The sequence below is a fragment of the Danio rerio genome, chromosome 17 (assembly GCF_052040795.2).
Source record: "Danio rerio strain M-AB ecotype USA chromosome 17, GRCz13ab, whole genome shotgun sequence".
In the NCBI taxonomy this organism is placed as follows: domain Eukaryota; kingdom Metazoa; phylum Chordata; class Actinopteri; order Cypriniformes; family Danionidae; genus Danio; species Danio rerio.
In genome coordinates, this window is record NC_141037.1 from 4,742,501 (window position 1) to 4,765,000 (window position 22,500).

The 22,500-nt window shown below is 35.3% G+C and overlaps 1 protein-coding gene across 12 annotated transcripts in view; it reads right to left on the bottom strand.

Annotated features, from left to right (window-relative positions):
- The window catches only part of plcb4a (phospholipase C, beta 4a), a 122,178-nt gene that overhangs the window by 87,045 nt on the left and 12,633 nt on the right, over nt 1–22,500 (bottom strand). For all 12 annotated transcript variants that reach the window (XR_015512856.1, XR_015512857.1, XR_015512858.1 and 9 more), the window contains 7 exons: nt 20,098–20,178; nt 18,517–18,576; nt 16,921–17,064; nt 11,300–11,379; nt 7,108–7,161; nt 1,590–1,671; nt 1,140–1,240 (listed from right to left, as the gene is read on the bottom strand). Coding sequence is in view for 2 of the 12 variants with exons in the window: in XM_087289845.1 (XP_087145971.1) it covers nt 1,140–1,240; nt 1,590–1,671; nt 7,108–7,161; nt 11,300–11,379; nt 16,921–17,064; nt 18,517–18,576; nt 20,098–20,178 (602 nt within the window). In the remaining 10 variants the exon portion in view is untranslated. The remainder of the gene's footprint in view (nt 1–1,139; nt 1,241–1,589; nt 1,672–7,107; nt 7,162–11,299; nt 11,380–16,920; nt 17,065–18,516; nt 18,577–20,097; nt 20,179–22,500) is intronic.

Genomic DNA, 22,500 nt, shown 5'->3' on the forward strand with positions numbered 1-22,500 from the left:
TCATCATTATACAACAACTTGCCTAATTACTCTAACCTAACTAGTTCACATAATTACCCTAGTTAAGCCTTTAAATGTCACTTTAAGCTGTATAGAAGTGTCTTGAAAAATATCTAGTCAAATATTATTTACTGTCATCATGGCAAAGATAAAATAAATCAATGACTAGAAATGAGTTATTAAAACTATTATCTTTAGAAATGTGCTAAAAAAAGTTAAAAAGAAATTGGGGGGAAAATAAACAAGGGGTCTAATAATTTTAATATAAATATAAATTAGAATAATAATTCTAATAATTTTAAAATAAATTTAGGGGGGAGCTAATAATTCTGACTTCAACTGTATGTGATATCATTTTCTAAATATCATATATCAAATATAAATAAACATGATTTATTATTGATATTCAGACAACTTGATTTAGTAATTTAGTAATAAATGCTTGATTTAGCAATTTTTAACAACTGTTTTATATACAGTTTTATACAAAAGTTTGGGCACCCCTGATCATTTTAATAATTGCAGCCATTCAAAAATCGGCAATTATTATTATTATTATTATTATTATTATTATTATTATTATTATTATTATTATTATGGTAACACTTTACAATAAGGTTCATTAGTTAATGCTAAGTAATGCATTTACTAACATGAACAAACAATGAACAAGACATTTACTACAGTATTTTTACATGTTAATAAACGTTAGTTAATGAAAATACAGTAGTTCATTGTTAGTTCATGTTAACTCATGGTGCATTAACTAATGTTAACAAGCATAGACTTGAATGTTAATAATGCATTAGTAAATGTTCAATTATGATTATTAAATGCTGTACATGTGTTGTTCATGATTAGTTCATGTTAGTAAATGCATTAACTAATGAACCTTATTGTAAAGTGTTACCATTATTATTATTGTGCAGCTACAGAGAATTTTTTTTATAAAACTGTATTTACAGATATATACATTTTTGTATTAAATATTATTACTATTTACAATCATAAAATCCCTAAAATAAACATTTGTGGGAAAAGAGAATCAACCTCATAACACATTTTGAATCATAAAGCTTAAATTCTATTGCATTTTATTAACCATATATTAAATTCATATAAGTTAATAGGTTGCTTACAATTTCTTGAAAAGTACTTCAATGTCAGTTCTGGGACAGATTTTCTGCGTAAGGCTGTAGAACTTGTCAAAAGTGAAGATCTCGCGCTGGATTTCATCATTCTGTTAAAAGATGAACATGGTCTTATAATCTGAAACAAACCAGCTGGAACAGTTGCAGTTCATTAGCATAACATATTAGTATTGATTATAATCAGCGTAGCGTGCAGTCATATACTCAATACTGCATTGGCATGTGTGTAATTTGACAACATTAAGAGGCTATGGAACCACAAATGTAGCATAAAATCAATGCATAATGTTATGCTGTGCAGAATGCAGTGAATAACAGAATATTCATGCTAAAGGCAAACCAAAGAGAGAGCATACAGTTCTGCTCATGTTGGTTCATATCAATATCCCCATCCTGGATCTCAATGATGAAAGTACATGCAGTAAAAATGTACTGAACCTTTCCACTGGGTAAACCGAGATCCTTCAGCGCCTGGAAAATTCCCTTCTCTGTTTTGCCAGAGGCGAAGGTTCTTGTGATGCTGCAGAAATCAGACACATGCACTAGTTTTTAACACACGCACACACACATACAGATCAGTCTTTTACACGTGTGAATGAACGCCATTAGATCATATGTCAGTATGGATTATATTTATGGATTTCTTTATGTCAAATGCGTTTGTGTGGAATTGTGCTTGTGTATCTTTTGCTATATAACTGCATCAATATACATTATTATCAGTTATTATATTAATATATTTGCTCATTTAATTATTATTGTTGGAGTTACTGTACATATAACAATACAATATGTAAAATAAACTTGTAAAAAAGTATATACATGAGTGTGTGTGTGAGTGTGTGTGTGTGTGTGTGTGTGTACGTGTTTTTGTGACATATCAGGACACAAATCTGTATAATGACATGGGTATGACACAGGTATTACAAAAAGGAGGTGAAATATGAGGACATTGGTGACGTCCTCATTTCTCAAAATGCTTATAAATCCTACAGAATGAGTTTAATCAGAGAGTAAAGCTGCACACAATCTCCTGTGATGGTTGGGTTTAGGGGTGGGGTGGGGTGAGGGCAATATAATATACGGTTTGGGCTGCATAAAATGAATGGAAACCTATGTAATGTCCCCACTTTTCACAAAAACAAACATGTGTGTGTGTGTGTGTGTGTGTGTGTGTGTGTGTGTGTGTGTGTGTGTGTGTGTGTGTGTGTGTGTGTGTGTGTCTGTCTGTGTGGAAAGACATATATTAAATGCTGTTTTCTTAAAATACTATTTTCATGCAAGTCGGGTTGTGCAATATGACAATATACACTCACTGGCCACTTTATTAGGTACATCTTACTAGTACCGGATTGGACCCATTTTTGCCTTCAGAACTGCTTTGGATGGACGTGGTCAGCAGCAATACTCAGGTAGGCTGTGGCTTTAAGTTGGTACTAATGGACCCAAAATCCCCCACACCACTACACCACCACTGAACCGTTGATACAAGGCAGGATAGATACATGCTTTCATGTTGTTGAGGCCAAATTCTGACCCGACCATCTGAATGTGGCAGCAAAAATAGACTCATCAGACCAGATAACGTTTCTCCAATCTTCTATTGTCCAGTTTTGGTGAGCCTGTGTTAATTGTAGCCTCAGTATCCTGTTCTTAGCAGGAGTGGCACCCGGTGTGGTCTTCTGCTGCTGTAGCTCATCTTCCTGTTGTGTGTTCAGAGATGCTCTTCTGCAGACCTCGGTTGTATCGAATGCTTATTTGAGTTACTGTTGCCTTTCTATCAGCTGGAACCAGTCTGGCCATTCTCCTCTGACCTCTGACATCAACAAGGCATTTATTTGTGCCCACAGAACTGCCAATCACTGGATATTTTCTCTTTTTCAGACCATTCTCTATAAACCCTAGAGATGGTTGTGCATGAACATCCCAGTAGATCAGCAGTTTCTGAAATACTCAGACCAGCCCGTCTGGCACCAACAGCCATGCCACATTCAAAGTCACTTAAATCCCCTTTTTTTTCCCCTATTCTGATGCTCACTTTGAACTGCAGCAGATCGTCTTGGCGATGTCTACATGTCTAAATGCATTGAGTTGCTGCCATGTGATTGGCTGATGTAAAATTTGCGCTAACGAGCAGTTGGACAGGTGTACCTAATAAAGTGGCCGGTAAGTGTACATTGTAGTCTATCATTTCATATTTTACTCTATCGTTTATATCGTGGTGCTGTGAAACACATTGTTTGCTGTAATCCTTTTGCATAATTTAAATAAGCTCAATATTAGATAAAGACAGAAACATAAATAACGTGAAATCTTCATCATGTGAAATCCTGAGAGTCTTGAATTTTGCATTTTATTTAGCGATATTTTATGGTGGGCCTGTACTCATTCATTTTTGAAAAGCGATTTAGATTTCATTAATAGTTATTACATATTTCTACATTCTTAATTAAACATTTGCCCCAAAGTCCTAAAATATGATCATATATAAATTAATAGATCTGATTTACTCTAAACTAGTATACTTTAAAATGTAAACATAATATAACACTCATTCATTCATTTTCCTTCAGCCTAGTTCTTTTAATTATCAGGGATCGCCACAGTGGAATGAACCGCCAACTTATCCAGCATATGTTTTACACGGCAGATGCCCTTCCAGCTGCAACCCAGAACTAGGAAACATACACACTCATTCACAAACACACACAATCAAACACTACAGCCAATTTAGTTTACCCAATTCACCTATAGCGGATATGTTTGAACTTTGGGGGAAACCAGAGCACCCAACACGGGCAGAACATGCAAACTCCACACAGAAATGTCATCTCACCCAGCCGGGACTTAAACCCTCTTGTTGCAAGGCAGGGGTGTCAAACTCAATTCCTGGAGGGCCGAAGCCCTGCACAGTTTAGTTCCAACCCTGCTCCAACACACTTACCTGTAGGTTTCAAACAAGCCTGAAGGACTCAATTAGTTTGATCAGGTGTGTTTAATTAGGGTTGGAACTAAACTGTGCAGAGCTGCGGCCCTCCAGGAACTGAGTTTGACACCTGTGTTGTAAGGCAACAGTGCTAACCACTGAGCCATTATATCACCCATAATATAAAAATAAACAGTAATATAGTAATACTATGTATAATGTACATACATTATTAATTGGCTGAATGTACAGAAGAGGTATGTTACAGTGATATATATCATTATCAGGATATGAGATGACTTGTATTGTCATATGGCCCAGCCCTGCGTGCAGTAATAATACACTGAAAAAAAAAAAAAAAAAACCTGGGTTCACCACAATCCATTTGAGTTGGGACAACATGAAGGAATAAAGTATATAAACAGCTAGTGTGTCTTTCCATAGCGAGAAACTTCTGCGGAACGGTCAATGTGACTTTGTTTAATTTTACACGGTTCCTAACGCTGTGTTCACACCAGACGTGGAACGCACAGATAAATCGCGATATTTGCGAGTAAATAGCCGCGTGAACATTTGAGTTTACTCGCTTCATTTGCGCATTAAATCCGCTTCATTCGAGGGTCAAATTCACTTCAGAACAGACGCGGATTCGCGTGATGGGCAGGGCTTCTGTCTGCTCGGTGATTCTAGCTTCGTTGCTAAATGGCTAACATGGATTTGATTAAAAAAATTAGTGTTTATGTGCTTTATGAAGGCTGAAAAACAGTGTCGATACGTTTAGTGCCGTGTCTGAGTCCACTACATCCTTTCAGAGGTGTAGCAGCTCTGTGAGCTCATAATCTCCACCAGAAACTGAACCTGAATGATTGAGGCTTTCAGCGGTGCATCTGACTGAGCTTAGCCCAGTTTGATGTACTGTGGTCGGTTTCAGCTGGAGGATTTCCCCTAGGACACCAACAACAAGCGATATGTCACAATCACGCCTCCCACAAAGTGTAAGCTCCTTATTGGTTAGCGCAGAGTGAATGTTCGCTGAAGTTCAGATTTTTTAATTAAGCGATTTGCTCGTCAAACACGCAAAATGCTCAATTTATGCCGCGCCATTCATGCGTATCACGCTGCAGGATGTCTATTTGTACGTTTGCATTGACTTAACATGTAAATCACTTGCGACTGACGCTTCTTCCGCCATCTGGTGTGAACACAGCATTAGGGTGTTTTCACACCTGCCTTATTTAGTTCGGTTGAATCGAACTAGACTTCGTTTTCCCTCTTGGTGAGGTTTGTTTGGCGGATCAAAAAAGCATATCGAGACCTCCTTAAAGAGGTGGTCTTGTTACGCTTTTAAACGAACCCTGGAGTGGTTAGTTTGTGGTGAGAATATGATCCGAACTAGCTGCGGCCGCGCTTCATTCTCGAAATGTATAGTTTGTCTAAAGTGATGTATACAAACTATATAGTATACTATTAGCAGGAATACAATCAGTCAGCGCAGTCGTAGCTCCATAGTAGAAAGCGACATTTTGAGTCTGAATTAATCAATAAATGAATGAAATAATTAATGAATAAGAAAATGAATAAATTAATTAATCAATCATTTAATCAATCAAGGTAACGAAAAAATTAGTCAAATAATGAATGACAAGTCAATGAATGAATTAATGAATGAATGAGACAATTAATCAATGAACAAGGAAATGTATAAAATAATGAATAAACGGGTCAATGAATAAATAAGTTAACGAATCAATCAATCAATCAATAGGCAATGAATAAATGAATGAGTCAATGAATAAAAAAGTGAGTTAATAAAATTATTGAGTGAGTTAATGATTGAATGAACAAGTCAATGAATGAATAAATGAATGAAAGACGTAAGGAATGAATAAATGAATGAATGAAGCAATAATTGAATGTACAAGTCAATGAAAGAATGAATTAATCAATCTTTCGATCAATGATGCAATGAATGAATAAAATAGGCAATGAATGAATTAATGAATGAATGAGACAATGAATGAATGAATCAATCAACAAACGGATGAGGCAATGAATGAATGAATGAATGAGACAATGAATGAATGAATGAATCAACAAACGGATGAGGCAATGAACGAACGAACGAACGAACGAACGAACGAACGAACGAACGAACGAACGAATGAATGAATGAGTGAGTGAGTCAATGAATGAATGAACAAGCCAATGAATGTATAAATCTATACTGGTGGTGGATGAGGAGATTCTCCCCAATATGTAAAGTGCTTTGAGTGCCTAGAAAAGTGCTATATAAAATGTAAGGAATTATTATTATTATTATTATTATTATTATTATTATTATTATTATTATTATTATTATTATTAATTGAATGTATGAATGTATGAATGTATGAATGTATGAATGTATGAATGAATGAATGAATGAATGGTTTGTTTACTTGCGGGAGCTCCATTGGCATTTTCCTGCACGTTATTTCTGACCAATCAATAAGCAGTTTAGGAAATGCGTTTAATATCATCTGGCCAAATGATACGAGTGTAATTACATGACATCCTGAATTAAGAATCAATCTCAATGCATTTAGAAGGTGTCAATGATAATAATAAAAACAATAACAATCTACATTTAGTTACATTATTAATGAATATAACTGTACCTTTGTTGAATAATTATTAATAAAATTAATGTATAAAGTAAGAAAAAAAGCAACTAAATAAACTAAATATTTCAAAAAGTATCATTATGCCGTTTCTCTTTAGTATCCTTTTATTCTAAGCAGCACAAACTACTGTCAAATCAGCTTTGTTGTGCTGACGCATCTTTACACAAGTGTGATTTTGTTTTAATCTATTAAACACAATGACATTCAGATTATTAGCAAGTGCATTACAAATGTGTTTCTCAATGTCATGAATAATATTCATTGCAAAACATACCAAGGTGTGATCTAGTAATGTGCAAGTGGCATCTAGCAAATAACACAAGGGTGTAAAAACCTTGCCGTGCATTGATAAAAATGCTGAGATCACCTTCTGACGGGTATTTGTCCATTCACGTTGGTTAAAAATGACAACCGCATCCAACTGCAGAAAAGAAATCATAATATGAGTGAAGAAGAAAAAAGCAGCGAGTCCACCTAAAACATTTGCTGTCTATAGTAGAAATAACACATGTTGTCTAATGCTCAGGGTTCATACAGGTGCATCCTTGAAAATGTGCAGTCCAGGATTGAAAAGTACTTTGATTTTAGCTTAAATCTACTTGAAAATTTCATTGTTGCTGTCAGATTAGGTTTTTAAATAGGTATTAGTAATTAATTCAAAATAAAAACTCAACATTTTTTGCTTTTGCATAAAAACTAAAATCTCTGAGGTCTCTGATGCGTCTTTAGCGTGATTTTTTATTCATTTTGTTGCTTAAACTTGTTATTTTTGGCTTAAACTTTGCTTAAAAAGAGGGAGAATACAAAATGCATGAAGAATATCACTTAATGAGTGAACAATGCATACAATTAGAATAAATATAAATTTAAAATGATTGAAGATGCGAGCAAATGACATTTAAATGAGTAAATGACAGTAACACAATATTGGGCTATAGTAGCAAACATCATTGTTGTTCCTTATAGTATACTGTAGCATTCAAATAAGTATCTGGTATAATGTGATGAACTATTGATATGTGTGCAAATATGTAATTTGACACTTTGAAAAAGCACCTAGAAAGGGTTTGAAAAGTGCTTATATTTGACTTTGGAAAAGGTTTATATTTACCTTTCTACTTTGAATCCCTCTCTAATGTCTTGCCTTACAGATATTTTTAATAAGTGCTTTACTGTAAAACACAAATTTGGCTTATTTTACAAACTTAATAATGAGAAAAAATTATTTATGAGTGGCACATAAGCTTCTATTGTTAACTAATCTGAAAAAGGGCTCCTAGCTGAATATTTCCTTGGATATATGACATAAAAATTTTAAATAAAACATTTCCATATGGAGGCTGAGAGAGATTAAAGTGCTGGAAAAAAAAATACATGCAAATAGAAAAACACCAGGAATAGTTCACACAAAAACATAAGATTTCTTGTTATCTTACTGACCCACAGGTCATCCAAGAGGTATGTGATTTTTTTTCTTCAGTAGAAAGCTGAAGAGGATTTTGAGTTGAATCTGGGATTCTTGGTGATTGATATAATATCTCCAATCTGTCTCCAGTTTTAAATCCCAGGTTAAAACCTTTCTGTTCAGAATTTATACTAATAGAAATTTTCTGTATTAATACTATGTTTTATTACTCTTCTGTTTTGTTTTTAATAATGTGCCTGTGACGTACTGTAAGGTGTCCTTGAGTGCTTTGAAAGGCGCCTATAAAAGGTATTATTATCATTATAATGGTAGCGAATGGTGACAGGTTCATTCACTCATTCATTCATTCATTTTCTTTTTATCTCAGTCCCTTTATAATCTGGGGTCACCACAGCGGAATGAACCGCCAACTTATCCAGCAAGTTTTTTACGCAGCAGATACCCTTCCAGCCGCAACCCATCTCTGGGAAACATCCAAACACACTTACTCACACTCATACACTACAGACAATTTAGGCCACCCAATTGGTGACAGGTTTATTGGATTAAAAATAAACAGATAAAAATGAGTCCAAATCAGCAAAACGATCACTCTGTGTAAGAGATGAAACATTATTTACAGTATTATTAGTTTTAATCCACAGCCTGGTCTTGGCTTATGTGTGAATGTAGTCGGATTGCTTTTGGTGACAAATGCGCAAGGGTGCTTGCTTGGCAATTGTATGTTGCAAAATATTGTTCAATTTCTTATACAGAGTGATCTTTTCGCTTCACTAGATCTCAAGGCTGATTTATACTTGTGCATTGTGTCAAGGCTCTTCTGGAACTGGTGCCTTCATACCTATGTTCCCTTCTCCTTAAGTCTAAAAGACAGTATGCCCTACGCTCAAGTGAATCTTATCATTTAACTGTTCCCCGGGTTCGAACTGAAATAGGGAAGTGAGCCTTTAGTCATGCCACCACCTCATCCTGGAATACTCTTCAGTCTGAACTAAATATATCTGAGCTCTTCCCAATGACATCGTTTCGCTCTATCTTTTTTTTAACAAACAACAACAGTCCATTTCTCAATGTATGTGTTTTTAATTTATTGAAATGTGGTAAAGCTGGAAAACTGAACTGTATATTTATATTCTATTAATTTTCTATTTATTATTAATATTAGTATTAAATTTTTTTATAAATCGTGTGTTGCAGACCTCTTGGCCAGGTCACCTTTGTAAATGAGATCTTGATCTCTATGGGTTTTTTATCTGGTTAAATAAAGAAACATATATTGTGTGATCGGCGTGACCTACGGTGCCTGCTTTACGTGTAGTCATGCATTTATTCTTCTGTGCGCTGTTTGGGCCCTATCATACACCTGGCGCAATGTGGCGCAAGGCGCGACGCAATAGTTGTTTGCTAGTTTCAACTTGGCGCAAGAGTCGTTTTGACGTTTTGCGCTACGCTGTTTAAATAGCAAATGCATTTGCGCTCATATGTGCACATATAGGCGTTCTGGTCTAAAAAGGGAGGCGTGTTGAGGCGCATTGTTGGCGCATTGCTATTTTGAGAAACTATAATAGATTTTTCAATAGACCAAAACAAAGCCGGTCTATTGTCCAGCGCAGAGCAAGTTAGTTATGCGCCTCGCCTACACATACGCAAATATCTTTACAAATGAAAAAGAATTCAAATATTAAGGAAATATATAGGATATAAATATAAAGGATTAAAATATTACAAAAAATATTATTTTCTAGCCTACATAAATATAAAAGCCACTGCCTTCATGCCTTCTTCATCTCGGGGGGCTTTATCAGTTCATTCAATTTGCTTTGGTATAAAGTTATCATTATTAGCAGTTTTGTTTATTATATCCATATTTTTATTTGTTTTATTAAAAACAAGCTTAGATTTGTCCACCTGCAGGTTTTAGACCATATGGGGCACAGCATGTGTTTTAGGATATAACTCAGGTTTTTGATCACACTTCGTTATTATTGTTCATTTATTAGTTTGCAGGAAATTAGAACTGAATTTAGAAATAGTTTTGAAACAAATATTTGTGCTTAACAAACGAAAATAATTATTTATAGGCTAATTGATGTCTGTGCTTAAAAGGTTTTTCTATCCACTAGAGTGAAAGTAGATAATGAGATGCCTTATCTCTCACTCTCGCGCTGCAGATGCTCTGTTTAACTGTTTTCTTGCTAGTGAAATGCTCAGTTTTTCCACTTACAAAGTGGTCATGTAAATAGCAAATGCACTTATGGTGTGACGCAACTGGCTCTTAAAAGCAATGGGAGATGAGACTCTGATTGGTTTATTCTCAAAACACACCTATAACTCATTAAGAAAATAATATAATAAATTTATAAAATAATAAATAAATTTCTTTGCGGGTTTTTTGTTTTTTCTGAATGCTACCTTAATGTACAAGTAGCTAAACTGGCTCATTCAGAGGTGGGAATTGGCAGTCAACCAGTTTCCATCTGGAGCTCCCTCACGGGACTCCACACTCGTAAACCCTCACTCCATCGGTCTCACGGCTCTCAGCACCGCCCACACTCGTCACAGCTACCAAGCCGACCAATCAAAGAGCTCGCGCTATGCGATGTTGCAATGTGTAGTTACATTTTTGGAGAGGTGCAGCGAAGGATGCGCTGGACCATGCGCTTGCCATGGCTATTGATTTGGGCCCAATTGTATGTTTTTATTTTGAATCTAATAAATCTGTCACCATTCACTACCATCATATCAATCACCAAGCACCAAGGATTCAGCTCAAAAAGTTCTTTAATGTTGTACTAAAGGAATAAAAGGTAACCTGTTGGTGAGTAAATTAACAGGAGTAAATTAACAGAATTTAAATTTTGGGGTGAACTAACTCCTTTAAGAAAACATCTATATTGTTTTGACAGCACAAGTGTTGCAAATCCTCACAACACAAAAACAAAAAGAAACTGCGCCACAAATCCTCACAACACATGCACATTTTGGAATAAAATACAAGTCGATTGAAGTTGTATTTTGTTGTCCTTTCACCATTATCCTACCTACCTAGCCGACCTGAATAATTGTTTAAATATTTTTCTTTTCTGCTATTTATTGTCACCTTGTAATAATTAATGAAGCATGTGAGACTCACTGTTTTCTCAGGCAGGTCATCGGACACACGTTATTCGCTCTTGTGTTCTGAATCAATGAGCGCAAGCCGTCTGTCCACTCCTGCAAACATCCATAAGACACGAGGGTATGACTTCAGATGTCATGTAAATATGTAAACAAATGAAAAGATCTAATAAGCTAATATATAGATAGATTTCTGTTCATGAAGATAAACCAATTCAAACCTTGTCGAGCAAAAAAATACTAATAATAAAAAATTAAATATATATATTTTACCCCTCCCCACCTCACCCCCGCTAGCATTTTGATACAGTCCGGTCCCCATGTGAACATGCAACCATCTTCATACCCACACCCTCCTCTTCAGTTTGCATGCACCTGTGTTGGCAGGTGTGATATGAGAGCTATGCACTATTCATCAAGGATCTCCTGCTGGATCTAATCTCGCTTTATTCAACTTGTTGTCTATATTTAACAACATATTACCCGATTTTGGTCTTTTGAATCTATTACTTGTTCTCAGGTAATGTATTGGCTGTATTATTGTAACCGCGTACACTAATTCTGTATAGCTGACTGATTGATTGCCTTTATTTCCTACATTGCATAAACTTGATGGATGTTATACTTTTATAATGGTCATTATTGATTAATAAAACCGATATTTCAGTGAAAGAGATTGTATGTTTCATCTTTTCAGTGAAAATGAAAGGAGGCAGTTCTGTTATAGGCTTCGTTTTGTTATAAATATGCATGAAGATGACGCTCATATAAATATGCAGCTACATGACGCCTCAACCTTTTTGGTGTCTGTTATGTTGCTGATATCAAAATGTAAATAGGTAGTTGCTTATATCATGTTTTCAGTTTATTGTTAAGAAAGTCAGACTTGTTTTCAGTGCATGTTGGACTCCGGCAGGGCTGCCCCTTGTCACCAGTTCTGTTCATAATTTTTATAGACAGAATTTCAAGGCGCAGCCTTAGGCTGGAGGGGGTCCGGTTCGGGGACCACAGGATTTCATCTCTGTTATTCGCAGATGATGTTGTTCTGTTGGCTTCATCAAACATGGACCTTCAGCATGCACTGGGGCGGTTTGCTGACGACTGTGATGCGGCTGGGATGAGAATCAGCACCTCCAAGTCCGAGGCCATGGTGCTCCACCGGGAAAAGAGGGTTTGCCATCTCCAGATTGGAGGAAAGTCCTTACCCCAGGTGGAGGAGTTTAAGTATCTTGGGGTCTTGATCATGAGTGAGGGAAGGATGGAGCGTGACATTGACAGGTGGATTGGTGCAGCAGCAGCAGTAATGCGGTCAATGTACCGGTCCATTGAGGTGAAGAAGGAGCTGAGCCGAAAGGTCAATCTATGTTCCTACTCTTACCTATGGTCATGAGCTTTGGATCATGACCAAAAGAACAAGATCTCAGATACAAGCGGCCGAAATGAGTTTCCTTCGAAGGGTGGCAGAGCGCACTCTTGTGAGGAGCTCTGATACCCGGGAGGAGCTCGGAGTAGAGCCGCTGCTCCTACACATCTAGAGAAGTCAGCTGAGGTGGCTCGGGCATCTGTTTCGGATGCCTCCAAGACGCCTACCTAGGGAGGGGTTCCAGGCATGTCCCCCCGGGAAGAGGCCTCGGGGACATGCTGGAGGGACCATGTCTCTCGGCTGGACTGGGAACGCCACGGGATCCCCCCGGAGGAGCTGGAGGACGTGTCTGGGGAGAGGGAAGCCTAGGGTTCTCTCCTAAGCCTGTTGCCCCACGACCCAGCCACGGAAAAGCGGCAAAAGATGAATGAATGAATGATGGATGTTAAGAAAGTGAAACAACGTAGTCAGTGTGGTGTGAAAGACGTTATACAGTACACTGTTCCCTTTGAAGATTTACCCGATGTGTCCACTGGAGTTTGTTTTCATATCAAACTTTTGAAGTCTGAGCTTACAAGGAGAGGATGCAAGACTGAACTGTGTGCAGGCTATTTAATATTGAGGAAAAAGCCCCAATCAGAGAGGAGATGGTCAGCGGCCCCGACTCCGTTTTCAGATGTCTCCATTTTCCCCATCCAAATTGAGACGGAGCAGCAGCGTTTTCAAACTAAAACGGCCTCTTCAGCATTTCCAAAACGCTCCGCTTTCAGCGCTCAAAAACTCCAGCGTAGTGTAAACGGATGGCGTAACCGTAGCAAAACTTATGCGTTTTAAAATTAAAATGTATTCGCGTAAACGGGGCCTTAGGAATCAAACCCACAACTTAGCATTGCATCTATGCATATACTTACGGTATCAGCTTCATTTATAATGATGTTTTGGAGCTTTTACAGACCCTGCAACTCGTTTCACTCTATAAAAAAAGGCTTATTCACCCTGAAAGAAAGCAGATAAGTAAATAATAACAGAAGGTTCATTATTGGGTGAACTAACCCTTCAAGATGAAACACTGAGTATAAACCCATAAAACTAATGGAGACTGAACAGTTGCATGATTGAATGATTCAGTGGAAGGTTTGCTGTAAACATGTTATTCTTTGTCAGTCTTTTATGAGGGTCTATTTTTACACAAGATTCCGGGACATAAAAGATGCCACTTCTAATGCTCTCCTAATGCAAACACTCCTGCTTCCCGGAAATCTAATAATGAATCAAGCACATGTTTCAGACAAAACAAGGGGGCTGAGACCAGCTGAGAGCCCCCAAACAGCATCTGTGTGCAAGTTCAACACAAGTGCACACGTCCCCGGGGTCACCAACGGGCCCTTGAGACGAGTCCAAGACATCAGCAGCAACACATATATATACACACACATGCACTCACACATACACGCATATATACACATGCATACACAAACATACATACACATGCATGCGCTTACATAAACGCATACAGTACATGCAGACACAAACATACATACACACCAACCAACACCACGCAAACATGCACACACTCACACAAACAAACAAACACACGCACACACACACAAACAGATGTCAGAAGCTCAAATTAGATGGGAGTTTGATGAACTTCCTTCGGCTTAAATGTTTTGGGGAAATGTTGAATCTTCGGTCAGTTTAACAGACTTTTTTGTTTAGATTTTACATTTCTGTTAAATTAGTTTATGTGTGTATTAACATCTATCAACAAAAAATAAATTGCACAGCATTTATTAAACAATATTAATTCAAACATGCCTGAAAACATGCCATCTACATATATATATATATATATACACAGTATATATTTTTTTTGAAAATGAATATTTTTTATTCATTTCTCTGTGAATTTGGGTAATATATATTGGTGCATTTAAAGAAAACATATTTATTAAACAGATATATTTATTAAATTGATGTAAAATATTGAAAAAAATTACAAACTACAACATTTCAACAAAATTTTATATATTTTTTTTGTTTCTCTCGACTTTTGCTATTTTGAAAAAAATATCTGTATTATTTTCACATAACATATAAAGTTGGGCTACTAATTTTATAACCAATATTGAAAGGTGTTTTGTTAGATTAGTTTAAGATTTTGCTTCAGTACTTACTAAACTAATGTATATGCACAACTATAATATTGTAAATCTTCCTATAGAAAATATTAAATAAGAGATTTGTGGGAAGTTGAAGTCAGAATTATTACCCCCCCTGAATTATTTGACCACTTATTTATTTTTTCTCCAATTTCTGTTTAACGGTAAGAAGATTTTTTCAGCATATTTCTAATCATAATAGTTTTAATAACTCATTTCTAATAACTGATTTATTTTATCTTTGCCATGATGACAGTAAATAATATTTGACTAGATATTGTTCAAGACACTTCTATACAGCTTAAAGTGACATTTAAAGGCTTAACTAGGTTAATTAGTTTACTTAGGCAAGTTAGGGTAATTAGGCAAGTTATTGTAACAGTGGTTTGCTCTGTAGACTATCATAAAAAATATAGCTAAAATGGGCTAATAAATTTTTTCCCTAAAAAGGTGTTTAAAAAGTTTAAAACTGCTTTTATTCTAGCCGAAATCAAAAAACAAATAAGACTTTCTCCAGTAGAAAAAATATTCTCAGACATACTGTGAAAATGTCCTTGCTCTGTTAAACATAATTTAGAAAATATTTAAAAAAGAAGAGGAAAATAATTTGAAGAGGGCTAATAATTTTGATTTCAACTGTATATGTATATATATTTCTTTTTATGCAACAGTTCTGTCTGGTTCTCGAATCTGATTGGCTGATAGCCATGTAATATTCTGCAATATCAGCACTCGTACAGCCTCACCATTCTGTATTACTCCACCCGTATAGAGTGACAGCAGATCAATAAACACACTACAGTTTGACAAATATTGCTGCTGTTGGGCAACATAATGCTCTGTTTAGATAATAATAATAATAATAAACTATTTTTAAATAGCACCTTTAAAAATAACATCTCCATATAAAATGTGCAGCAGTAAAAGACACATACCAGGATGAATGCAAAAAAGTAATGATACAAATAATTAAAAACTCGTTGCATAATAATAATAGTAATAAAATCTAATAAAAATCTAATAAAATCAAATGAAAGCTACCTTACAAAAGTAAGTTTTAAGAGATGATTTATAAATACTAAGGGATTCAGCATTGCGAATATCAGAGGGTAAAGATTTCCACAATCAAGGTGCCAATAAAGACAATGCCCTGTCTACCAGAGATTTAGCCGCGTCGACTAAACAGTTAAATGACCAGAATCAGACAAGCGTAAAGCATGTTTATTTTTGCTTTCACATCCATATCTTTTAATGTATGCATTCTTGTGTTTTAAAATTAATATTATTAATATTACCCAAGTAAGAAAATGCATGTATATCTATGTGTGTGTATGTATGTTTGTGTGTGCATGTACATTTGAAGTCAGAATTATTAGCTCCCTTTGAATTTTTTTTCCTTTTTAAATATTTCCCAAATCATGTTTAACAGGGCAAGGAAATTTTCACAGCATGTCTGATAATATTTTGTCTTTTTTATTTCAGCTAGAATAAAAGCAGCTATTAATTTTTTAAACACCATTTTAAAGTTAATATTATTAGCCCCTTTAAGTAGTTTTTTTTTTCTGATAGTCTACAGAACGAAACATCGTTATATAATAACTTGCCTAATTACCTTAACCTACCTAGGTAAACTAATTAACCTAGTTAAGCCTTTAAAGCTGTATAGAAGTGTCTTGAAAAATATCTAGTCAAATATTACTTACTGTCATCATAGCAAAGATAAAATAAACCAGTTATTAGAAATGAGTTATTAAAACCATTATGTTTAGAAATGTGTTGAAGAAAGCTTCTCTCCACTAAACAGAAATTGGGGAAAAAAATAAACAGGGGGGGGGGGGGGGGGGGCTTATAATTCTGACTTCAACTGTACATGTATACTCGTACGTATGCATGTGTGTGTGCATGTTTGTGCATTTGTGGTGTCAAATTCTAAGCCCATTTAAGACCAATAAAATGTATAGTTTATAGTTATACAACAAAACTGCATATTTAAAAAAAACTAAACAAAATATAACATATAACAAAAAAAAAAAACTCTTTGAACGAACAGATTAATCAAAAGCAATGATGGTTGCACGTTTTCCTCCAGAGCTCTGAGAATGGCAGTGTTACCTTAGCAGTTGTGGGGTTTTGTGTGACCATGTACATGAAGCTCAGGTTGACCAGATCTGTGCCGCTGCATATGCAGATGATTCTGTCCTCCAGGTTACTTTCACACTTTCCTGAAGCCTCCAGTGCACAGAGAACCTTTGGGTCCTGCGGAAACACAAATACATGCCCTCAAATCAATCACAAACACAACTGATATTACTAATGTGCAGTTTTGCTTGATGTACAAAACAAGATATGCAACACAAACATGCTGGAATTCAATATGAATAATGTAAGAGATGCACTTATTATAATGTTTATTTATTTATTGATTTTTTTTAAATTATTTATTTGTGTGCTAGGAAAACATTAAATCACAATTAATCTCATCCAAAATAAAAGTTTGTTTTGACATAACACACACACACACACACATGTATACAGTGCATGCGGAAAGTGTTGATAGCGCTTCACCTTTTCCACTTTTTTATGTTAACGCCTTATTCAAAAATGGATTCAATTCATTTATTTCCTCAAATTTCTACACACAATACCTCATAATGACAATATAAAAAAGAGTTTTTGAAATTGCTGCAAATTTATTAAAAATAAAAAAGCTGAAAAATCACATGTACATCAGTATTCACAGCCTTTGCCGTGAAGCTAACACCATCCCTACAGTGAAGCATGGTGGTGGCAGCATCATGCTGTGGGGATGTGTTTCAGCAGCAGGAACTGGAAGACTAGTCAGGATAGAGGGAAAGATGAATGCAGCAATGTACAGAGACATCCTGAATGAAAACCTGCTTCGGAGTGCTCTTGACCTCAGACAGGGGTGACGGTTCATCTTCCAGCAGGACAATGACCCAAAGCACACCGCCAAAATATCAATGGAGTGGCTTCACACAACTCTGTGAATGTTCTTGAGTGGCCCAGCCAGAGTCCAGGCCTAAATCCTATTGAGCATCTCTGGAGAGATCTGGCTGTACACCATCGCTTCCCTTCCAACCTGATAGAGCTTAAAAGGTACTGCAAAGAGGAATGGGCATACATTCCCAAAGACAGGTGTGCTACGCTTGTGGCTGGTATCTCATCTGTAATTATTAGTAAGCCAATCAGATTATTCCAAACCTACAATAAATAGCCCGTCTAGCATTACTCTTTTATCTTCGTTTTGGAATAATCTCCCCATCCACCATATCTCCCCCTTTTCCTCCTTTACCAGGGGGAGCTCTTGAGACCTACCTGATGTTGGACCCCCTTACATGCTCATTGACCAGGCGGGAGCCCTGGGCTCAATTATCTCCGAGCTCAGGGTTCTCTCAGCATGCCAAACCTGCTGTTATTATGAAGCATGTGAACTCTTGAAATATAAATACTTCTGCAAATATATGCATGCATGTGTGTACTTATTTTTATACATAATAAATATACAAAGTACCCATAAGTTTTTGCCCAGCGCTAATTCCTTCCTTCCTTCCTTCCTTCCTTCCTTCCTTCCTTCTTTTCTTACTTCCTTCCTTCCTTCATTCATTCATTTATTCATTCATTCAATCATTAATTCGTCTTTAATGTCTTAATATTAGGTAAGTAAAGTAAAGTTTGATGTTATTTTACCTTTAGAGCACTGGCATCACGTATACTGTTGATCAGCGAAAACTCCAAAACTTGACCCTCCTAGTAAAAAGATATGATGCCAGTCACGATTATAATGAACAGAGCTGTGGAACATTTCACTTTTGCAGATGCATCACAGTGCTAATGTAAAAACATTGCATACAATCAAATCATATTTTTTGGATGGATAGGTGGATGGATTAATATAACCGAGTCTGCCTATAATACATACTAATATGATTTGAGGTACCTATATTTTATTATAATATTTTTTATTCTTCAATGATTTTTTTGTTATTTGATTTCTAGCCACTTTCAGGTTCCTCTTGGTTCTATAATTATGGTTGTTTTATGTGAATGTATATTTTAGTAAATACTTGATTTTGCGTGCAATAAATGCTTTGCAGTGCTTATTTGTTGTCCTGTGTTTCTCGTGTCACCTTATCCTTAGCTTAGTCTTTTGGTCATCTCAATGTCACTACTTTTATAAAATTACTAAACACATTTCCATCGATAATCACAGCAATTAGCAGTGACTGATTCATTTTTTTTGTGAATGCTATATGTTGTTCATCTGAGGTTTACAAGACCTGCCAAAGATCAGATCCTTTATACAATTGAAGTCAGAATTATTATAGCTTTCCTGAATTCATGGAAGGAATATTTGTGTGTGTGTGTGTGTGTGTGTATGTGTGTTTGTGGGTTTGCAATAATATTAAAATGCAATGCAATTACTGTTAAATCAGCAATCAGCAAAAAATCCAGTTCAGGTACTAAAACTAAATTATGCATTTTTCTTAATTACAAAAGTATTAATAAATCAACAACATATATATATATATATATATATATATATATATATTCAACTGTATTTATTTATCTATCTATCTATCTATCTATCTATCTATCTATCTATCTATATATATATATATATATATATATATATATATATATATATATATATATATATATATATATATATATATATATATATATATATATATATATATATATATATATATATATTCAACTGTATTTATTTATCTATCTATATATATATATATATATATATATATATATATATATATATATATATATATATATATATATATATATATATAGATATAGATATAGATAAATAAATACAGTTGAAGTCAGAATTATTAGCCCCCCTGAATTATTAGCCCGCTTGTTTATTTTTTCCCCAATTTCTGTTTAACGGAGAGAAAATTTCTTCACATTTCTAAACATATTAGTTTTAATAACTCATTACTAATAACTGATTTATTTTATCTTTGACATGATGAGAGCACATAATATTTGACTGAATATTTTTTAAGATACTAGTATTCAGCTTGAAATGACTTTTAAAGGCTTAACTAGGTTAATTAGGTAAGCTAGGGTAATTAGGCAAGTCATTATATAAGGGGGCTAATAATATTGACCTTAAAATGATTTAAAAAAATACAACTTTTATTCTAGCCTAAATAAAACAAATACGATTTTCTCCAGAAATTCTGATATAGAAAAATAGGATAGGGTGTTCAAACTTTTTACATGACTGTCCTTCTCAAGTCATACCTTTCCTTCGCTTTTCCATGTCAGGAAGAATCCAGACTCGTCTACTTTGAAGAAACAGTTCGATTCAAAGACCAAAGGATCCTGCAAAACAGCAGAAATAAAGGCTAAATACACTCAGCTCTGAGTCAACTGTAAGTAAGCCTCATTAAAAACATGCCTTAACAACATTACCAGCCCCTGATGCGCATGGTATTGTGATATTTACAGGACTTCATAATCTTCTTTTAATAAACAGCTCATTTTATTAAGGGAACACTCCACTTTTTATTAGAAAATAGGCACATTTTACAACTTAAAGATTTAAAGAGTTGAGTTTTACCATTGCTGAATCCATTTAGACAAACTCTGAGTCTGGCAGGAGCACTTTCAGCTTATATTGACATAGATAATTAAATCACATTAGACCATTGCGACTCAGTGGCGCAGTAGGTAGTGCTGTCGCCTCACAGCAAGAAGGTTGCTGATTCGAGCCTTGGCTGAGTCAGTTGGCGTTTCTGTGTGGAGTTTGCATGTTCTCCCCGCAATCGCATGGGTTTCGTCCGGGTGCTCTGGTTTCCCTTACAGTCCAAAGACATGCGGTACAGGTGAATTGGGTAGGCTAAACTGTCCGTAGTGTAAGAGTGTCAATGAGTGTGTATGGATGATTCTCAGAGATGGGTTGCAGCTGGAAGGGCATCCGCTGCGTAAGGCATGTACGTTGGCGGTTCATTCCACTGTGGCGACCCCAGTATAATAAAGGGACTAAGGCGAAAAGAAAATAAATAAATAAATTTAACATGGATGAATAAATAAATATCATCAATAATTTCAATACCTTTATTTTTAGATAAAGACTGTAACAGGGAAATCATAACATGAAAATCATAGAAATAATAACATACGTGAATATATGCATACTCAAATATACATGCAGGCCCAGATTGGCTAATTGGGAGGACCGGGAGAATTCGCGGTGAGCTGGTCCATTTTTTGGCTGCGAGGGCCAGTGTCCATAGCTGCTTGCACTCTCAGCAGGCAAGGCAAGGCAAGGCCTTTACTTATAGAGCACAATTTTATACAACCATAGTTGATCCAAAGTGCTTTACAATGAAATAAAATATTTAATAAAATAAAATAAAACTTGTACTAAAAATATAAGAAAAGGAAATAAATATGTATAGATGTAAAACTAAAATACAGATAGCATCTCACTCAAAAATTACCAAAAAGTTTTTCAATTTAAAGTCACCTTGATTATTAAGTCACAATAAGAGTATAGCTTCTAACTTTTACAGTGTTTCAGGACATAAGAGCAAGTAATAAAATATAGGCTATATCCTATATTTTGTTGCGCTCAGTAGCTATCCACTAATAAAGCTCTGCATTTAAAATTTTATTTTCACCTTTTACCACATCATATAAAACATAAACACTTGTTTGAGGACACAGAACACATTTAGTTTTTTGCAGTTTTCCCCGATGCGTTTGTAAAGCGGCGCTGCGCAGGACTGGATGACAGAAGAGAAGGTAGTTTCTGCATTCACTCACCCAAAAAATGCTCATTTTGCACGATTTGATTAATATCATAGTATCCAAATATTTTATAAATAATATTTCAAAACTACTCCAGTTTCTAAATTCTTTTTTTTTTTTTTCAGATAGGCTTTTGTAAAGTAAAGGTTTAAAATGGCTTGAAATGTTTTCATTTATTTGTATCGTATATACCTGCATTGTTATGGCTTTTGTTTGTTTTATATTGTTTTTTTATTTAATGCGATTTTATTATATCCGATATTTGTAATTCTTTAAATGATTTCAATAAAGCTCAGGCTATTTTATCAATATGACACTACTGAGTCTACAAAAGTGGACACGTCATTTGTAAAGTTTTATGTCTTTCTGTTGTATTCTTATTTTGTATTATCTCCAAAATAAACAAAGACATAAAGAAATGTGTGCTCACACACATGCAGGCATTAAAACATGCACCTATTATGCACAAGCACACCTTTAAACTTGACAAAAACTCTCGACAACCTTTACTGACAGCCGTGTCTTTAATATGGTGTAAAGATTATAATGCGTTATTGAAACACAGAGGGGAAAGAAAATAAAATTTCACTTATAAGTTACAACTACTTTATTATTTTATGCAACAGCCTAGCCTATGAGGTGTTTTATGGAATGGCCTATCTTAAACTGACCAGGTATATGTTTTCTTTCCCTTATTTATTTATTTATTTTTTTGTTTGTTTTTTTGTTTGGTGCGTGTACTTGTGTGCGATCGGAAAACTTATGGGAAGGCATGCCATCTTTACCAGACAAGGACAAAGTCCGCCTCTCCATTCACTACGCTCCGAAGCCCCAGCTGACCTTCTTTGGCCTAAGGCAGTGGTTCTCAAACTGTGGTACTTGTACCACTAG